The sequence below is a fragment of the Anomalospiza imberbis genome, chromosome 3 (assembly GCF_031753505.1).
Source record: "Anomalospiza imberbis isolate Cuckoo-Finch-1a 21T00152 chromosome 3, ASM3175350v1, whole genome shotgun sequence".
NCBI classification, from domain to species: domain Eukaryota; kingdom Metazoa; phylum Chordata; class Aves; order Passeriformes; family Viduidae; genus Anomalospiza; species Anomalospiza imberbis.
In genome coordinates this window covers 101,124,263-101,143,024 of record NC_089683.1, presented here as the reverse complement: position 1 = coordinate 101,143,024, position 18,762 = coordinate 101,124,263, and the positions used below count along the sequence as shown (strand labels likewise).

General features: G+C 48.4%; 2 protein-coding genes and 1 long non-coding RNA gene across 8 annotated transcripts in view; 2 read left to right on the top strand and 1 right to left on the bottom strand.

Moving 5' to 3' along the window:
• PLCB4 (phospholipase C beta 4) overlaps positions 1-3,480 on the top strand; it is a 185,911-nt gene extending 182,431 nt beyond the window's left edge. For all 5 annotated transcript variants that reach the window (XM_068186061.1, XM_068186059.1, XM_068186060.1 and 2 more), the window contains one exon: positions 1,667-3,480. In XM_068186061.1, coding sequence (XP_068042162.1) covers positions 1,667-1,735 — 69 coding nt within the window. In that variant the 3' untranslated portion in view covers positions 1,736-3,480. The remainder of the gene's footprint in view (positions 1-1,666) is intronic.
• LOC137471626 (uncharacterized) lies at positions 2,372-6,356 on the bottom strand. The gene is made up of 2 exons (XR_010997726.1): positions 6,031-6,356; positions 2,372-4,079 (listed from the first exon to the last, which is right to left on the bottom strand). It is a non-coding gene; the product is annotated as an uncharacterized lncRNA (long non-coding RNA).
• A 438-nt stretch (positions 6,357-6,794) lies between these two features.
• On the top strand, positions 6,795-17,384 carry LAMP5 (lysosomal associated membrane protein family member 5). 2 transcript variants are annotated; one of them, XM_068186080.1, is made up of 7 exons: positions 6,795-6,964; positions 7,406-7,504; positions 7,778-7,950; positions 8,137-8,268; positions 8,348-8,453; positions 9,882-10,070; positions 16,229-17,384. In XM_068186080.1, exons 2-7 carry the CDS (start codon positions 7,465-7,467, stop codon positions 16,405-16,407), a joined length of 819 nt encoding a protein of 272 aa, XP_068042181.1. In that variant the 5' UTR covers positions 6,795-6,964; positions 7,406-7,464; the 3' UTR covers positions 16,408-17,384. The 2 variants fall into 2 exon arrangements, with proteins under 2 accessions (XP_068042181.1, XP_068042182.1); XM_068186081.1 differs by lacking the exon at positions 6,795-6,964 and having other exon boundaries at positions 7,200-7,504.
• Positions 17,385-18,762: the final 1,378 nt, after the last annotated feature.

Below are 18,762 nucleotides of genomic sequence, written 5' to 3'. Positions count from 1 at the left end.
GACACTCTGTGCCTGTAGTCAAGTCACAAGCCTGAAACGTGAAATGTGTGAGTCACTAAGAAAAAACACCGTGTTTGTTCTATTTGGATGTTTCATTTCACACGCAGGTGAAAACCAGCCAACATTTCAGAAGAAGTTGTCCATATTGATTTATTTATTATGTTTCCATATTTTCATGTTAAAATTATTTCTTCATTACTTTCAAGCTTTTAAAGTCATTTAAATGGAGAATGTCAATTAATTTTTAATCATATTTATGACGGTTGCTTTGCTGTTATCATTACTTTTTTTCCCCAAGAAGATGATAAGGAGGATTAAGCAAGTGCAGGGCTAGATTTTTCAAGAAGGCAGGTATGTCACATCTGCATAAATCCACATTTATCTTGAAAAGGAATAGAGGTGCACCCTCATTACTTTAGACCTACACCTGCCCATTTTCACCTATGCTAATATGTGTCACATCCAGAATAGATGACTCCTTAAGTAGCAGCTTGTATAGCAAAGTTTCCTGTCTAAGCAACTTTTACAGCTTCTGGGGGAACATAGTTTATATAAATCAAGTCCCCTAACCATTATTCCCTGCATGATGGATAATACAGCAATTACACCAAAGAAAATAGGGGCTTGGATTGTCTCTTCCTAAAACTTGTCCTACTGCTCCTGAGTTTGATTGTATAGATGGGTTAGATTGCCCTCTGGGTCAATTTATTCAGGGTCCTTGGGGCATGGATTTAAATGATTTCCCAGATTGAGAACCCCCGGGGGAAATGGAGATGTTGACTCTCAGTTCCTTTAAACTCCAGAGTTTCCAACACAGTAACAGGAGGAGAGAGTGTGGCTGTGTGTGCATCTGAGAGAGAGAGGAAGGGAATTTAAAAAGTGCCCTCTAAGAGGGGATTCCCAGGCCAGTCACCATTTACACACAGAGCTTTAACTCTGCCTGCAGAGCCCAAGGCAGGCACAGTTTATAGTGAGGTCTGGCATGTATTCATTGCTGGATTTTGCGTTGCTGGATAGTGCATTTGGATATAGTTTCAGGTGGATTCAGGATGTGTAATCCCATGGAGCACATAGCAGTGTTCTAATCTTGAGGTGAAAAATACCCCCTCTGTAATCATAAGGATCTCCAGGTTAGACAATTTTTTTTTTTAATACACTACTTTTTAAAAATACTACTTAGAATCTTGCCTACTGCAAGGGAGATGTTACACTGATGGATTTTTGTCATTCCTTGTCTTTATGAAAGCAACAAGCCCAGATCATGGATGAATTTCAGGCGTTTACACATTGCAGTACTCTCACGACAGTAGTAAGAATGCATTCCTGGACATTTCCTATCTGGAGAAGCAGTAAATTGGCATCTGCCTAACTTCTTGCCCAAAACTGGGGCTTCTGCATTTTATCATACACTTCTTTAGAAAGTCAACCATAACTCCCAGAATACAATAAAAAAATATTTCCTAAGAATTTGTAGACATAAGGATTACATCCAATTTTGAAAATAGAGTGACATGGGGTGGGGGGACAAAGGGTGTAAAAATAATGTTGTTACCTATCTCCTCAGTGTGCTTTGCCTGTGTTTCACTCAGACACTCTCATGTGAAATGTGCTTCATTGGGAGCAAAAGGTCTAATGCAATGCTTCACGCAGTTATTTTGGATTGCAGGCAAAGGAGATGCAGCAGATGGTGAAGCTGGAAGCAGAGATGGATCGCAGGCCAGCAACAGTGGTTTAAAGCCTCAACAAGCAAATTGAAGTTGGAGAGCACAGCATCCTTAAAATGAGAGCAAAATTCAAAATAACATTGCTGAGGTTGAAGAGTGGGCTTTTGGTTTGGTTTGGTTGTGGCAGGGGTTTGTTTTGGGGTTTTTTTGTTCTTAATATATCAAGGGTAGCTATGGACCGCCAAGTCTTAAGGTTTGCATTGTTTCTTTTTTAACACTGGGCACTGAATTTCCTTTGTTGGATTTCCATATGAATTTCCTTTGTTCAGAAAAACCCCGACCCAAAGATGAAGAGAGCTTTTTAAACCCCATCCTGTTTTCCTTTCTGTATCTCACCAGGCACCTTGCCTGTGTCAGAATCACACGATCAGAGCCTCGAAACACAGGAGTTAGCTTTAACATCATGTCAGATGGCAACGAAGCTGTGGTTTGACTCGTGTAATTTCCCATTTGTGTTCTCATGTGTGATGTGCTGTGCAGAAACCCCGCGCTGCCAGACCCCGCCAAGGCCACGCCTTGTCAGATGCTCCGCACCTGATGTTCCCTGAGCCCACTGAACGTGACCTTATGCCAAGTAATAATTAGGATAGTAAGGAGCTGAGTTTGGGTAATTTTAAATTATATCTAAATGGGTTTTTTTCAGACAGCAGGCACTTGAAAGGTAACTGCATATATTCAAAAGTACAGCGTGTACAAAGTCATCGGCCAAATTCATCAGCTGCAGCAGTAACTTGACAGGGTATTTCTGCAGCCTAACGATGTCATTCACAAGTGCCATATCAACTCTATCAATTCTGAGGGGAGCCAGTATCCTGTAGAAGTCACTGCAGTGGATAACCTGAGGGAAATACAGTGTATTCGTGCCAAAACTGATCAGTGCTCTAAGGAATTACGTATTAGGCACTTTAAGAAAAAGTTTACATCCTACATTGCTTGTAAAGAAATTGCATTTTGATCCTGTTGTTGGAGATCCCGGATACTACAGTTCATTGTAACTTAAAAGATTGTTTAAATGGCTTTTGGCAAAGAGTTTGTAACTGTGAAAATGTAAAAAGTATTTATACACTTGGGAAACACAACATTGTAGAAAATCACATACATGTTGCTACGTGATAAAATTAGTAAACAGAAATGCTAAGAGTATGTGTGCATGTGATACAAATGCTACTAAGGCTGTCATGCCTACTATATGACCACAGTCATGCTACTAGCTGGTAAATACTGAGTAAATGTATGGCACAGAATATTGTTTGATTAATTACAAAGACTTTTAGCATTACAAGATCTCTATATATATGTGTGTATATTAATTATGTGGGCATTCTTGATACTTGTAGTAAAAGAGAAGTACATAACTAATTTAATTTTACACAGAAATATTTATGCAGATTTTCAGAATTTCATATCAGGAATAACCTTTTTATGTCCATTAGATATAAAAACAATTTGCTGATGTGTTAATTTGCATGTTTCCAGGGCTTGCTGTAGTTATATTGCAAAACGATGCATGTAAGCATTTGGCTTGGAATTTGTCCATGCTGCCAATTCAAAGATGACTGCATGGAAAACTGGTAGTTTAGAACAAATCAGATTTCTGATTTCAATGTACTAAGCACCAATTACTTTGTTGTATATGCTTGTACAAACAAATTCTACATATTCCTATAAACAAAATAAATGAAGAGAGATAATTATGTTATTGTCAGTCCTGAGATGAAACTTTCAACTTCTCTAATAAAAACCTTAAAAATTCAAATCCTTTAGTTTTGACTGCAGTGAATTGCAGGGTGGTGGTGTTATTAATTGCAGATTTTTAGCAAGTTGTATTTCCTGTAAAAATGTGCATAGTGTAAATATATTTCTATCACAGCTTATTTAGTCAAAGGAGTCTTTTTTATTGTTTTTTAATTTTTTATAAGTGATAGAAGCATTGTGCAGCACTAGAGAACTGCCCCAATGAAGTGCAGCAGCACAACCTGGAAATGCAGCAACCCGAGCACAGCGTAGCAGCAACTGAGACAGAGGTCAATGAATCTTTAGGTGTTTAAAGCAAGGTTTGAGCAGACTCGTGATGCATATTCAGAATTCCCATTCTGATGCCATAGCCTGTGAAGGTAGCTCCTGGTCCTTTATGATCCATAATGTTTTAAAAGACAAGTTGTGTACTGAGAGCAGCTCTCTAAGCCTGGCTCAAGTGCTGGATGAAGCTGGAAGCAGAAGTGTTTTCAGAGCATGCTGAACAGGATTTTTATGATGATTTTTCTTTTAATTAAAAATGTCCTCTAAAACACAGCTAGTGAAGACAGTGCAGTGAGCTGGAATTTTACACTGTTGCCTACTGCAGTGGTTTTTAGCCTGTAAGGAGAAGCAAATGACAGAACAGATATGGAGAGAACTGGATGGTGAAGCATCTTAAGCTTATGTAGAGCCTGACTGAAAAACCCTGCCCTACCTGTTAAAGAAACCACTGGGAATGGAGGGCTTGCCTATTTAATTCCTTGGTGACCATCCTATCCCCTAAGGGGAAAACACAGGTCTTGGAAGGACAGAAAATACTGTCCAGAGCCTCTGTCTGAGTCTGTGCTCCCTGCCCAGGCAGCAGCGAGACATCCATCAATTCAGACAGAAAAATAAGCTTCTGTGAAACTGCCGAGTAGGAAACCTCAGCTGCCAGGCTCAGCTCCCCACACTGATACGTATTTCATCCACTGACAATTTAGCATAAAATGCAGGCAGTAATTTGAAATTAAGTGATGAATTTTGTCAGCTAAGTGTTTTGAAATACTGTTTAAGCAGTATTTGATTCAAAAATTATGTGAAGTTTGGCCGCTAATGTAATGAGGTGAGAATTTCCATTGAGATGAAATAGGCTAATCAATTTGAACATTGATACTGAGTTAAAGCAGTTTAAAATGTCATTCCCTGCCGGGGTGATAGATTCCACTTCAGTGAAATTTCATGGAGGGAAGTGGCAGATTTTCTCTCTCTGAATCGCTTCAGATAAATTCAGCTCAACTGTGATGGGGAGGGTCATGACACCTAGGCAGCCTGCTATTCTTTCACTTGCAGTAATTTGGGGGTTGGTCATTAACTTGACTGTTTCTGGGTGGGGGCCTATTTAACCCCTGTACCACCTGCATGCAGTTAAACTGCATCACCCAAAATACCTCTCAGGTGCTGTAGCCCAGGGGCTGCCTGTGAAACCAGCTGCAAGTGGCAAACTCGGTTGGATGTAAAGCCCTGTTCCTGCTGGCTGCGTCAGTAGTGGTCCCGGCGCTGCAGCCTGGCTGTCCCTGTACTGTGTGCCCCCTTCAAGGAGGCTGGTAAGAGTTGTTATGTCTGGTAGTTGGGGGTAGCAAGGGGGATTCAGCCTTCAGAGATACCCAGGTAGTCTCCAGAGCTGGGAGTAAGGGCAGGTGGCAGGGCTGGTTTCAGGTGACCTAATCTGGGACCATAAACTGTCCGTGGTCACAGCATTTCAAGGTGGCTGATGCTGCACTGGCTTGCTCGGATGAGATCTTTCTGCTCTGTGTTTTGGGGGTTGCTTGGTGCTAGGAAGTCTTCGGCCTTTCCTTTTTTTTTTTTTTTTTTGCCGTGGAGAGCAGAATGAACACAGCTCTGCAGGCTGGAAGTGGCAATTGTCCCTGTAGCTGAAGGCTTTGTTGTGCTGTGCAGCTGGGGGAGCACAGTCCTGTGCTGTGGGGCAGCATTGCCTGCACACCTGCTCTCTCCCAGCTGCTCCCTAGACCCTCCTGCACAGGCTGGATGCAGGGGCAGCTGCTCAGAATCATGTATTTTGGGCCTTAAAATCTACCTAGAAATCTCACAAAGGCTGGAAATTAAATAGTGGAGTAGAGAAGGAAATAAAGGGTAGTGAAACACTGAGCTAATCAGTGTAGGACCTGAGGAAACCAGGACTAAAATCACCACAGAAATACAGCCTGTTACAGTCAAAGGTTATATTTTGTTGAAGACTAAGTTTTTTTCCCTTTATATAGTCCCCTGAAATTATTATCCATAGGTTAATTCTGTATCACAACCAACACAGGTCTGACTCTATTTGGGGGTGTGCAGGAATGGCTTTTTATCATGAAGCCAGGAGAGAGAGTGGAAATGGTCAGGATATATTTAATATGTACAGAAAGCAGAAAAGAAATTTCAACATTATAGTTGTTTTTTTTTTTTTTTAATATTCCTTTAGTGTCAGTTTTTATTGTTTAAAAAAGCCATTTCCCAGCAAGAAAGCCCCTCTCTGTACGTGTGTGCCCTGGCAGAGAAAGGGCAGCTGCCCACAATCAAAACTCACCTTGCAGTATCTTGCTTGACAAAACCTTGGGCCGTTTCCTCCAGATGCCTTTTTCTGAACTAGAAATGTGAATTGGTAGTGAATCCAGTAATGCTATCACTCCAGATCACTGCCGTCCCTTTAGCTTTTTACAAAAAAAACTATCCTCAGTGTAGGACTCTTCATTCCTGCTGCTCCTGGGACCGGTGTCGCTGTAAATCGTAAATATTTGGATGCGCTCCTGGTCCCGGGGCGAGAGTGGCAGCGCGTTAAAGCTCCGGAAAATGGTCCCGGTGAGAGGCGGGAAGAAATATTTCAACGTGGCATCAACGGAGCAAGGGAGCAGCACAGGAGTTGGCCGCGCTTCCACCGCACGGAGCGGCGGCGCAGCCGGGCGCCCCGGGCTGGGGTCGCCCGCTCCTCCCGCAGCCCCGCTGCCGCCAGCCCGGGAGGGCAGCGCCGCCCCTGCCCCGGGCTGACAGCGAGCGGGGGAAGGCGCTGCGTCGGCAGGGAGTTGAGGGGCCCCGGAGGCGGCAGGGCAGGGGGCGGGCACCCCCGATGCTCTCTCCCCGCCTCTCAGTGCCGGGCCTCGCTGTCTCGCACCTTTGACCCGGCCAGGGACAAAACCCTGAGTGCCCCGGCTCAGCCGGCACCTGTCCCACCTCCGAGCGCAGCTCCTGCCTGTCCCCCCCAAGAAAACGCCCCGCACGGGCGGTGTTGTTTCTGTTTTAAGGCACCCTCTGGGGGCTGTTGGGCTTTATGTTACGGTGAGCGTTGTGGTTTGTCACATCTTAGAGCCCAGGTGCGTCGATGGCCGTTCACAGAAGGATGCGGGTTTGCTTCCGACCTTGCCACACAAAAATAACTGCACGTTTCTTCCTAAATTAACACGCGGAACAGCTGTTCGCCTTCACCGAAATTAGTGACGCTCCGTGAGCAGCCGGCACTGGAATAGGTATCCCCTCCTCCATCCCGCCGGCTTCTCCGGCAGGGACCGCCGGCACAACGCCGGGGCGAGGGGGTCCCGGCCCCGCTCCCAGCGCCGGCCCTGCCGGGGAGGCGCTCGGGGTGAGCGGAGTCGGGCGGCCCGAGCTCCCCGCGGGGATCCCTGGCAGCCCCTCCGCGGGTGCCTCGGCGCCTGAGGGGGGGAATCCCTTCTTCCCTCCTCCCTGCCCGGCTGCGCGTACGCCCCGTCCCTCGGCGTGGGCGCTCCATCAGCTCCGCCGGCATCTCCCCTCCTCCTCCTCCTCCCCGCACACCCACACACTTTCCCCGTCCCTCCTCCCCGCCACTCCGCAGCAGAGTGTTTTTGCAGCCTGTGCGGCTCCTGAGCAAGGAGGTGTACGGCTTTTTTCCCCCTCCTTTTTATTTTTAATTTTTTTTCTTTTCTCCGGAGCGGACCTTTCGGAGGAGCAGCTGCAGCAGCCGCGGCCACGCCGGGACCGAGCAGGGAGGATGGCCGGGGGGCGTCTCCCGGGGCTGCTTTTCATCTTGCGTGAGTACCTGGGTGGCGAGTCGCGACACGGAGCCCTGTCGCGACCAGGCAGCCGCTGGCGCTGACGGAATCGGCGCTGTCACGGCACCGATCTCGCATCACCGCCACCGGCTGCCACATCTCCTCCAGCTGCTCTGTCGCGACAGGAAAGCCCCGTCACGATAGAGTAGCTTGCTCCAGCGGGCTCGGGGGTGGAGGGGGGTGTGAGGATGAGGCAGAGGCTGGGGGCGCCGGGCCCGGGGCTGCCGGCGCTCAGCCCCGCTGTGCCCGCAGACGCCGCGGCTCGCCTGGCCGCCGAGCAAGAAGTTGAAAACCTCTCCGGGCTCTCCCCTAACCCCGAGAAGGACATCTTCGTGGTGCGGGAAAACCGGACAACGTGTCTCATGGCCGAATTCGCCGCCAAGTTCATCGTCCCTTACGACGTGTGGGCCAGCAATTATGTGGATGTGAGTGGTGGCCGGGGGCGGCCCGGGGGTCCGCGGTTCCAGCAGGACCGGGGATAGCAGGGGACACACACACGCACACATCTGCCGGTACTTTCGGAAAGTCCTTTATTCCCTCCGAGGATTTTCAGCCGGGACAGTGGGGGCGACTCGGGGATCGCCCCGCTGAGCCCCACTCCCCTCTTGCAGCTGATCACGGAGCAAGCCGATATCCCGCTGTCGCGGGGCGCCGAGATGAAGGGCAAGTGCGGCACGAACGAGTCGGAGCTGGAGCTCTCCTGGCTGGACCAAGCGTACACCCTCAAACTCTCCTTCCTGAAGGTACGGGCTCCCCGCACGCCGGGAGCCGGGCTGGGGGCGCGGCGGCTCCGCGGGGTCCTGACCGGCCCTGTCTCGGCAGGAGGGGCACAACACGTCCCGGGGCCCGGAGGCGTCCTGGAAGCTCAGCCGGATCCAGTTCACCTACGACACCTCCGAGCGCACCTACTTCAAGGATGCCGTCAGCCGTAAGCGCCCGGGCTCGGGGCTTAAGGGAGATCCCGGCGGGCGGGCGAGCGAGCGCGGTGCCGGGCTGTGAGGGGAGCACCCCGTGGCTGTTCGCTAAATGTAGCTTGCGGAAAAAAGGAAACTCCAAATCCTCCCGACAAAGCCGGGACCAGCTGCCGGGTTTAAACCGCATATTATATTTTTTTCGGTTTTTTTTTCTTAGCTGTTTTTTTTTTTTTTCCCCTTGTTTTTAATCACCGCTTGCCGGGGGAGGGAGAAGCCAGCTCTGCCTGTTTGCTGAGCTGCCCGGGCTGTCCTGTGAGACCCAGGGCCCGAGGGGGTGGGACAGGGAGACACCTGGGCTGGAAAATCTTATTTCCTTTTCTGGGGGGAGCATGTTTTTGAGGTTAATCCCCACGATGGTTGAATAGGTGGGAAAGCAGAAGTTCCCCAAGATAACTGAGATTGACATTAATATCATACCCCTACACACCTCTGCACACAGCAGCCTCCTCTTTTCTCACTGGGTTTCCATTCCTTTGGTTTTCATTTTGTTTGTATTTCATTTTGGCTCAGAAGTGTGTTGTCTTGAATTGAAAAATGAATATTGTCATTTGCAAATCGTTCTCCCTCAGGATTTTCCAACTCCAGTGAGTAGGGCGTTTAGAGTTGTTGCCATAAGGCATGCTGGTTTGGGGCCTGTTTTTCCACTGGTGTTTCCAGTGTCTGAGTCCCCAAAACACGGAGCTGGCCGTGCCGCATCAGCCCCTGCCCACGTGAAGCGCTGGTTGCCTTTTTGTGCTGCTGGAGGGGAACAAAGGGTTGCGGAAGAGCGGGAGGTGAAAGACACCCCTCATTCCACCTGGCTCAGCATTCGGCCTTCACTTGCAAAACAAGCTTGGTGTGACGGGAAAATATTTTCTCTAATTTATACTTGGGTGAAACGGTCCCGTTGTATTTTCAGGAAAGGCTTTATGGCCTGTCTTGCTTTGCGGTGTGGTCCCCAATGGCACTGCTCTTTCCCACTTGGATCCAGAGCCCAAGTGCAGCCTCAGAAATGGTTGATTCCCAAACGCAGGGAGTACAGCCACAGTCCCGGGCTGACCCCCGAGTGTCTGTGAACGGGAACCATTTCCCCTCATGGACTCCAGGCGCTGTGACGGGAGCGGAGCTGGCGGCAGCGGAGCCAGCTCTGCACCTTGTGGAGCAGCTCCGTGTGCTGGAGCTGTGCGCTCCCCTTGCGGGAGGCGATCCCGGTGTGGGAGCTGCCCTGGCTGTGTGGGGTGTCCCGCAGAAGCCGGGTTCCCGCCCGGGCGGACATTCCGGGAGCAGCGGGGCCGCTGCTGCCGCACCGCGCCCCGGCCGTGCCGCGCACGCGTTGGGCTCGCTGCCGCTGCTCGTGAGGCCCCTCGGGGCCGGGGCCTGACCCGCGTGTGTCCCCTGGCCAGCCGGGAAGCACACGGCCAGCTCGCACCGGCTCTCGGCCCTGGTCACCCCTGCCGGGCGGTCCTACGAGTGCCAGGCGCAGCAGACCATCTCCCTCGTCTCCAGCGACCACCAGAAGTCCGTGCAGCTCCTGCTGTCGGAAGTGCGGCTCCAGCCCTTCGACATCCCCGCGGATTTTGTCTTCAGTGAAGGTAAGGAGCGGGCAAAGGCACGTCCTGCATCCCCGAGGTGCTGATGCTGCCACGGCCTTTGGGGATGTTGCAATGTACTGAAGGAATTTGGGTCCCACCTTTTCCAGAGCAACCTTCCCCTGTCTGCAGTCTGTTTACCAGTGCTCCCTGCAGTCCCTCTAACCCATTCCTTGTCTCCATGGTCCTCCAAAAGGCTTTACAAATTCAGCCTAGCTGCCAAAACATGGGCTATCCATATATGTATGTTGGCTTCTGTAAGGACTTGTAGAGTCAGATGGCCAGAAAGCCCCAATGCAGCATCCCTGGGAAGCCCTGCAAGGCTGAGATGTCTCCGCTGCAGCACAAAAATGCTTCAGCACAGCCCCAGGGGCTTCTTAGGGCTGCTGCATGCTGAGGAAGCTTGGGGCTGCAGTGGCGGAGGATGCTGGGGGTGCACGTTCCTGGCTTCAGTTTGATGAATGCCCATTGTGAGGGGGAAGGAAGCGTAGCAGGGATTTCAGTGAGGCTCCTCGAGCACCAAACACATGGGATGCCATTCTGCTTCTGGGATTCTTTAACATCCATGGTAGAGAAAAGAAAACCTGAATTAAAACATGCTCCTTGTGTCAAAGGGTTGCGCTGGAGTCTGCAGCAATGCTGCCATGGGACAGGATTCCTGCAGTTTCAGCTTCCTTCATCCCAAGGAACCCATGGTGCTCATCCTCCCTGGCTCCCCCTTGGTTTTCCCATCAGGTTGAATGAGGCAGTGTAGTCATACCTGGATTAGGTCAGGCTAGTCCCATTTCATAGTGCTGCCTTAGCACTAAATAGTTAAGCCTGTTATTGTAACCAGGTGCAAATAAAATGTGTAATGGCCAACTCTTTTAATAATGAGTTAGAAAATGGTGGTATTCAAGCCTAGCATTAAAAACGTAGAGCTTTATTATTTTGCATGTGGGAAATATTTTGGAACACAATAAAAGCTCAGCACTGACTGCAGAGCTGTGGGGTTGCGCTCACAACTCTCATCCTCTCACCGATGTCATAAATTCATGCTGTTGCTGGCTCTGGCAGAGCTATGCCTGGCTGAATGGCAAGACCAGTGTAAGACTGAGTAGGTTTTATCTGTGGGCAGGATGTTTTTGTATCAAGGTAGTACCACATTTTTCTTAGATTTACAGGGAGAAAAAAGTAGAGCTTAATAGTTTGCTGTAATTTTTTTGTTGGCATAGCTTTACCCTCTTTTTCCTCCTGTGCATCCAGGATTCCTGCACTCAGGGTTGGGCTGGGCAGACCTTGGGGGCTGAGAACAGCATGTTTAAAATATGCAAGTCTGTGTCTCCGTGATACCAAACTCATGAACTCCTAGTGCTTCCAGTTAAAACAACCAAACTCGGGGCTCACTGCCAAAGGAATCTACCTGCTGTCTTTGTGATATGCTCGTTCCTGTCAGGCAGTAAATTTGTTTCTATTTTGTTTTCTCTTTTGTTGCTGTAGTTTGGTGGGCTTTTCTTTTTTCCAGCACACAAAGAGATGGTGTTGTTTTAGCAATCTTTAAACACATGGAGGGAATTCCTCCTCTGGAGGATGGCGTGGCTTCTCTCTTTGTCAAGCTCAGTGGGGTTTTCTGTAGTTGTTGCTCTCATTATTAAATTACACTCCTTTTTGTTGAATTCCACTGGAAGTTAACCAGCAGAGAACACCTGGAGGGGTGGTCAGAGGTCCTGGGAGGTGATTTATCCATGGAGTTCCATCCAGGGCACTGCTGCTCTCCCAACAGCATGTTTCTTCCAGCCGAGCTTGTCCTTGGCACACATGTGGCAGAAAAGGATCCTTTGTGGGGTCTGAGAATCACTGCCAATCTCAAATTACGGTAATTAGCCTTCTCCTTTTTGCTTCATTAATTTCCCATTAGATAAAATTCCTATTAATTATGAACAAGCTACAGAACATTTAAAAATATTTTGGAGTAGAGAAAGAGACCTGCTAGAGCAGAAGAATCACCAAGATGCAGGAGGGTTGGGGCCCTTTTCCCACAAAGAAATTGGGGGAAGGTTTTTCATTACTCGTGACACTGTCCAGGTAGGGATAGGTTAAAAAGCTTGTAGGCAATGATTGGATTGTCTTTGGTTTTTTTTTTGAATGCTTGAATTCACGTGCTAGAGTATTATTTTGAGACATTGCTTCCAACCTTCACAGATCCACATTTATTTATTTATTTATTTGCATTTTTATTTTTCAATAGAGAAGAAGCAGAAGTTTTTTTCATTCAGAGTTTGCTAATCTATTTTTTTAATAGGGAAGGTGTATGTGTACATTTTTCAGCTTAGAAGATGAGTAAAATGAGAGCTGGATCAAGAGGGTGGGAGAAGATTTAAACTGATGAAACAACCCCAGAGAAACTGTGAGGTCTTCTGATTTTACATCTAAAAATTTGAATATAAAGCAATATGATGAAAAATACTAATACAAAGGGATACAACAGCTGATAATCAGAGACTGGGATCCTGGGGTGGTTCAGAGGGAGCTGTGACCTCCCACTTGAGGGCCACATTTTCTCAAGGGTCCTTTGCTCCAAGGTATGCAGCCACTTTTTAGAAAGCACCTGGTCCTTCTTTCTTTTTTTTTTTTTTTTTTAAGTGTTTACTTACAAACATCCATCTCAAAATCTCAGAAACCTTGCCATGCCGGACACAGCAGGGCTGTTTCTCTTGGACAATCCCTGTGCTGATGCTCGGGCTGGTGCTGGTGCCTGCGGGAGGGCGCTGTGCCTTTTGCCGGGTTTTGTGCCGCGTTTGCTCTGCAGAAGGATTCTGGAAGAGGAGAATGGGCTCTTAGGTGGTTTCACAGCCCGGTACTGGAATTGGGTGAGCGCTCACCATAGAAACCGTGGCAGTACGTGAGCCTGGGAGGAGGCACAGCACAAAGGAACGGCGAGGGAATGTTCCTGAACACCTCCTTTGTATCCATCTGCAGAGGGTGTTGCACAGGGCAGGGACTGGGGTGACACCACCCTGGCAAAGGGGTGACCCTGCCGTGTTCGGGATGCAGCAGAGCTCCCAGCGTTGCCTGAACTTCCTCTTTTTTTGCCAGGGACCTTCTTGCTTCCCTGGACTGAGGGTAAAACCCAGTAATTTGGGAAATGCCGAGATCCCTGTGACCTGGAGTGAAATACTGGGGAAAATTTGACAGAAAGGGCTATTTTCCTGCAGGGTCATTAATTTTGAAATCGTAGTTGTTCCCAGTGCAGTGGATCTTCGTTTGTCAAGCATCAACCTACTTGAGGGGGTTGAATGTCCAAATTTGGCTGCCATGGACTTTATGTAGACTCTTCTCCCCTCCTGTTCCCCCTTTGCCTGTGCTGCTGGAGCAGGAATGATACCTGCTGCCTGCCTGCCTCCCTGCCATGTTGTGGACCTCATTGCCTTTGCTTTGAATTCTTGGGGTGAAAAACACTTCATTTGAATTCCTGGGGTGAAAAATGCTGTCTAAATGTGAAAGTACTTTTATTTGTCTTAAAACTAAGTGGATTAACATTAATATAATGTTAAAATAGATGATTCATCCTCCTAGCAGTGAGCACCCAGAGAGCCTCACTGCTGCTGCAGGTATGTTTGTGCTTTGCACATTGCACTTCCCAGTGCCTCCATACTGGGTCCCCCACTGCCATTCCCCCTGCAGTCTCCAAAGAGCCCAAGCTTTGGAGGTCTGCTCCAAAAGGAGAAAATGGATGTTTCTGGTAAGGCGAAGGTGTGGGTAGGGCAGAGGCAGCTGCTCTGCCTGAGGAGGTGCAGTGGGTCCAGCTGAGTTTGGGGATGTGCTGCTGGAGTCTGATAGCTTTGCTTAGTGCCTTTTTTTTTTTTTTTTTCTTCTCCTTCCTGTTGGCTTTCTTTATGATTTTATTTTAATCCTGTTTAAATAGTGTCAGGATAGAGAACTCTCTTCCTTGGTTGCTCGCAGGAGCTGACACCTTTTTGAGTTGTGACACAGACCCTTAAACACAGCTGTGGCTTTCTGTGGACCACGGATCCCTGGCCACATCCTCTGGCGTGTTTTGTGCCCTGCAGCCAGTTTGCTTTGGCAAAATTTGGTGGAATTAAAATGTTACAAGTGGTTACTTCAGAGCTGGGTCTGTTTTCTGCACTGGTGCTTTCAGCTTTGCCTTCTCCACTGTCTGGAGCCCCCCACATCCAGCCCCTTCTCCGGGAGTGTTCCTGTTAGGGGAAAGGTGCACTGAAAACCTGGTGTGTTTGAGCACGGGGAATCCTCTCAGCTGGGTTTCCAGGAGCTTTCTTTCCATCTTCTGTTGTGTTTCAGCTAAACCACTTCCAAAGCAAAAATCAGTGTCCAGCCAGAATGATCTCCTGCTCATTGGCACCTCAGCACACCCTGTTTGCAGCCATGTGGAGGTTGCACAGGAGCTCCTGGAGCTTCCCATGGGAATGGTGCTGCTTTGTACCTGTGGGGAGTGGGGTCAGAGCAGCCCTGGCCCCACAGCACTGCCCTGTGAGTGGCTTTTCCTGCAGTCAGCTCAGCCTGGGCTTGTGTCCCTGTGAGCTGCTCAGGCCCTAGCATCCAAAACAGGGAACAATTCCACAGAGCACTAGAAACCCAATTCTGGGAGCTAAGTAATCATAAGGATTTCTCCCCCTGTTCTCCTTACTACAAACAAACAAAACCCCTGCATTGCAGCAATTGCTGAATCGCCTGTGCCACAGTCCTGGTGATTAATCACTCCTCTGGTGAAACAGTGAGCAACTGGAACTGAAAAGGACGTTCTTTTGTGTTAGACAACATTCCACTTTTGCTTTTTTTTTTGTTTTGCCTCATTTACAGCTTGAAATGTTTCCTGATGCCATCGCTGGGAGGAAGTTGCACTCCAGGAGCAGTGAAGCTCCTGGAGGTGCCGGCACCGCTGGAGATGGGTCCTTGCTCTCACCTCCTGCCTGGGGGTCTCTGGGTTTCTCCTGCTCTTTGCCACATACTGTTAGATTTGTGGAGCATTTGCTCTTTGTGGTTATTGCAGATCTCTGCAATCAGCTGCCCGGGGGACCCATCTGGACAGTCTTTAGCAAGGCGGAGAATTTGTGGTGCCCTTTGTGTTCACTCATCTAACACACAGACTTTCTATTTTCCCTTTTTTTTTTTTTTTCCTTAAAGTTGTCATTGTTTTCAACATGTTTCTAATATGATGAAGAACATGAGCCATAGAATTGTCCTTCCTGTATCACGTGCCCTTTTTTTTCTCCCCAGAACTGGCATTTTTCTTCTTTTTAGCCTGGCAGCCCCATCTCAGCAGCATGGGCCCTGCCTGTCCATCAGCATGGAGAAGCAACAATCCTATGGGGAAAAATGTGCATCATGACCCTGTCACTCTGGCCTGCAGTAGACTCTGGAAGTGTGAGGGAGCTGAGCCAGGATTACCAGTGTGCTATGTTTCCTGACCTTAGTGGCCTTTCCAAGCTCAACAGAAAAGTATTTTCCCATTGTATCACTATTTTCTAGTGGTTTATTGGGCTATGGCAGAGACTCATCAGCCAGAGACAAGAACATTGGCAGAGCTCACGTTGCTACTGCTGCTCCTTTGGCATATTTGGTGGACAATGTGTGGGGTGCTGTTTGACACAGACACAGCCCTGTGCTGTGCCAGGGCTGGTGTCATGCCCGTGGGGAGCTCATGGAGAGGGGCAGTGGTGCTGTTGGACCTCTGCCAACTTGCAGATAGAGGGGGAATCTCTGGGTGATGTGCAGGGTTGTGTCTGGTGCAGAATTAAAGCCTTATTGATGCTGAGGCCTCTCCAGACTCTCTGCCTGAATAAACAAAGCAGCTCTTCAGCTCAGGAAACTCAGGCTTTGGCTGCCCTGTTCCCAACAAGGCCATCGATGTGTGGCAGAGAGGGCTGAGCTTATGGGCATGGAAGTGTTTTTCCAGTGCGTGGGCTGGTTTGATAGATGTAGCCTCACCCTGTGTTGTGAGTGATTCCACTTTGTTCCAAAGCAATTGATTTTCTGCCCGGGGCTCCGTGGGCAGCTGCGGCCGCTCCGTCCCGCACAGAGCCGTGACCGGGGAGCTGCTGGCAGTGCAGCTCACAGCATTTCAGCCACGTCCTTCTTTCCCCTCTTTCTGCCCCTGCAGAGTCTCAGCCACGTCCCTCTTTCCTGTGTTTCTTCCCCTGCAGAACACAAGTGCCCGGTGGACCAGAGGGAGCAGCTGGAAGAAACCCTGCCCCTGATCCTGGGGCTGATCCTGGGGCTGGTTATCGTGATCACCCTCGGCATCTACCACATCCACCACAAGCTGACAGCCAGCCAGGTGCAGATCCCTCGGGACAGATCTCAGTACAAACACATGGGATAGGGACCAGGACCGAGCAACCCGAGCATTTATCAGGTAGAAAAAGCAAAAGCACTTTTTTTCTGTGGGCCAGGAAAGGTTCTGGGGGGGCAAGGGATGGTATTCACAGCACCTTAATCCTGAGTATTTCATGGAAACACTGAGGCTAAGGCTTGGCTTTAGCATAAACTCTGTAAGAAGACTCAGTGTCTGAGGTGTCTGTAGGTGGTTTGAATACCCTCTCTAAGCAGCTGGGCTGATCATCTGGAAACAGAAATGCTTCATATGTCAGTTTCACACTGGGGCCACAATTAGCTTTCTTGTTTTATTTATTTTTTTTCCTTTTTCCCATCTCAAGAGATTCTTACCTCCTCCTGCATCACCTTTGGAGCATTCAGCCCTCCATGTTCCTGTCCCTGCAGGAAGCAGGGCTGGGAGACAGAGCCCTCTAATGGGCTTGTTCAGGCCCTCTAATGAAGGGACTCAAATCACATCCCCAAGATTGCACTTATGTTAAGAAAAGCATGGAGGCAAATGCAGATGTGCTTTGGGGAAAAAAAAAAAATTCAAGGTCACTAACTCCAGTGGAGCAGATCACAGCTGTGGAGCTGACCCCACACTTGAGACTGAGTGAGGAAAGTTTGTTTTTGCTTCTTGAGCCACATCTGAACTAAACTTAGAAAAAAAAAATTAAAAAAAAAAAGAAAAAAGTATTGATACACAAATTATAAAGTGCCGTGCTACTGCAAGTCAACTGAGAAATGCTTCTGGCTGGGCATCCTGCACGTATTGTGATTGTGGTTGAGATGTTACATTGCTACCTGCAACTGATAATTTTCACAACAAAACAAAAAAGAGAAAAAGAAAACAGTAATGTTAAAGTTACTATGCAGATTATTCAGGTATAATCTACTGTAACAGAAAAAAATATAAGGGAACCTTGAAATCTATCCTTAAATGTAGACGATTTTTAAAACTAATTAAAACATGTACATACATAATGCTTGATTTGCCTCCTTAATTTGAAATGATGTAATGCTTTGTACTCACTCCATGTTACCAATGGAATCAGAACATAAATCCGTTATCTGAATGGATGGCACATGTAGGATTTATTTCCAGCAGTGGTTGTCCTGCAATCAGCTCGGTGAAGACACAGTGGTGGTTCAGTGTTCTGTGATTTGTTGGTTGTCCCTAATTTTCTCCTATCTCTTGATTGTTTTTCCTGTGTGTTGTGTGGGCAGTGATGCGTTTTATTCTGGTACAGTCCAGTTCTCACTGAACCCTTTGACTCCACCTGGCTCCAGTTTTAACTCAGCAGGAGTTAGTCCGGGCCTTGTGTCAATTTAGGGTATGGAAAGCACTTCCTTGTTCTTAAACTGATTTAATTCAAACAGAGGCTTGATTGTTTTCTTTCAGCTTAAAACTCAATCAAAGAAAAATAGTAATTTCAATGTTGGAAAAAAGCAAAAGAAGAAACTTAACTATTCTTTAATGCTGTAGTCTTCTCTAAAACTTACGGGTTTTTTGAAGAAGGTGGATGCAGCATAAGCTTTTAGTCCTGTCTTATTCTTGGTCTCATTTCTGTGCTATGCTCAGCTGTTTTCTCATTTGGATGCAAAAAGCAAAATTGTGGCACTAATGATGATTGTGGCTTTGCCCTTTTCCTTTAGAACTGCAGTGAAAGGGTCCTGGGTGAGCTTTAGACTGACCAAGTGCCACTGCCTACAATAAGCTGGTAATTAAAAATGAAAAGTTTCTTTTAGAGGCAGTTAGAAAAAGCCAGAGGTAGGAGGAGGGTGAGTAAAAAGGATTAAAGGTTCATCCTTAATAGAGAGGAGCTTTGTCCTGCCTCACCCTTGTCTGCCCTGGGGCCAGGAAGGCTCTCCCAGCCAGCTCCCATCAGCCAGGCACATCTGCCACTGTGACCTCCCAAAGAATAATCCAGTACAAAAAGGCAGCCAACAGCTGAGCTGCAGATGCCAGAGGAGCCCCTCCGCTGCCATTTGTCTCCTGGATAGGCCATTCTGGCAAGGGGCTGTGGGAAAGATGGGAGAATGCACCCAGCTGGAGCCATCCCAGTCACGCAGAGGACATTCCCACCGGGCTGGCTTCCTCCCTTGGAAGCGGGGGAAGTTCAGGGGGCTCACATGGAGCTGCTGAGGGCAGCAGGACCTGGGGCTTGGCTGAGCTGCTGAGTGTGGGTGCAGGAGAGGCAGCGGCTGGGGCCACCATGCCCAGGCTGCTCTGGGAGGTGGCTGTGCCTTGTCCAGGGAAGGCTGCTGGTGGGTTTCAGTCCCTTGGCGTGGCTTCGCCTGTTGCAGCACATGAGCAAGACCTGCCTGCTGTAACAGGGAGGCGCTCCCAAAGATCAGCGTG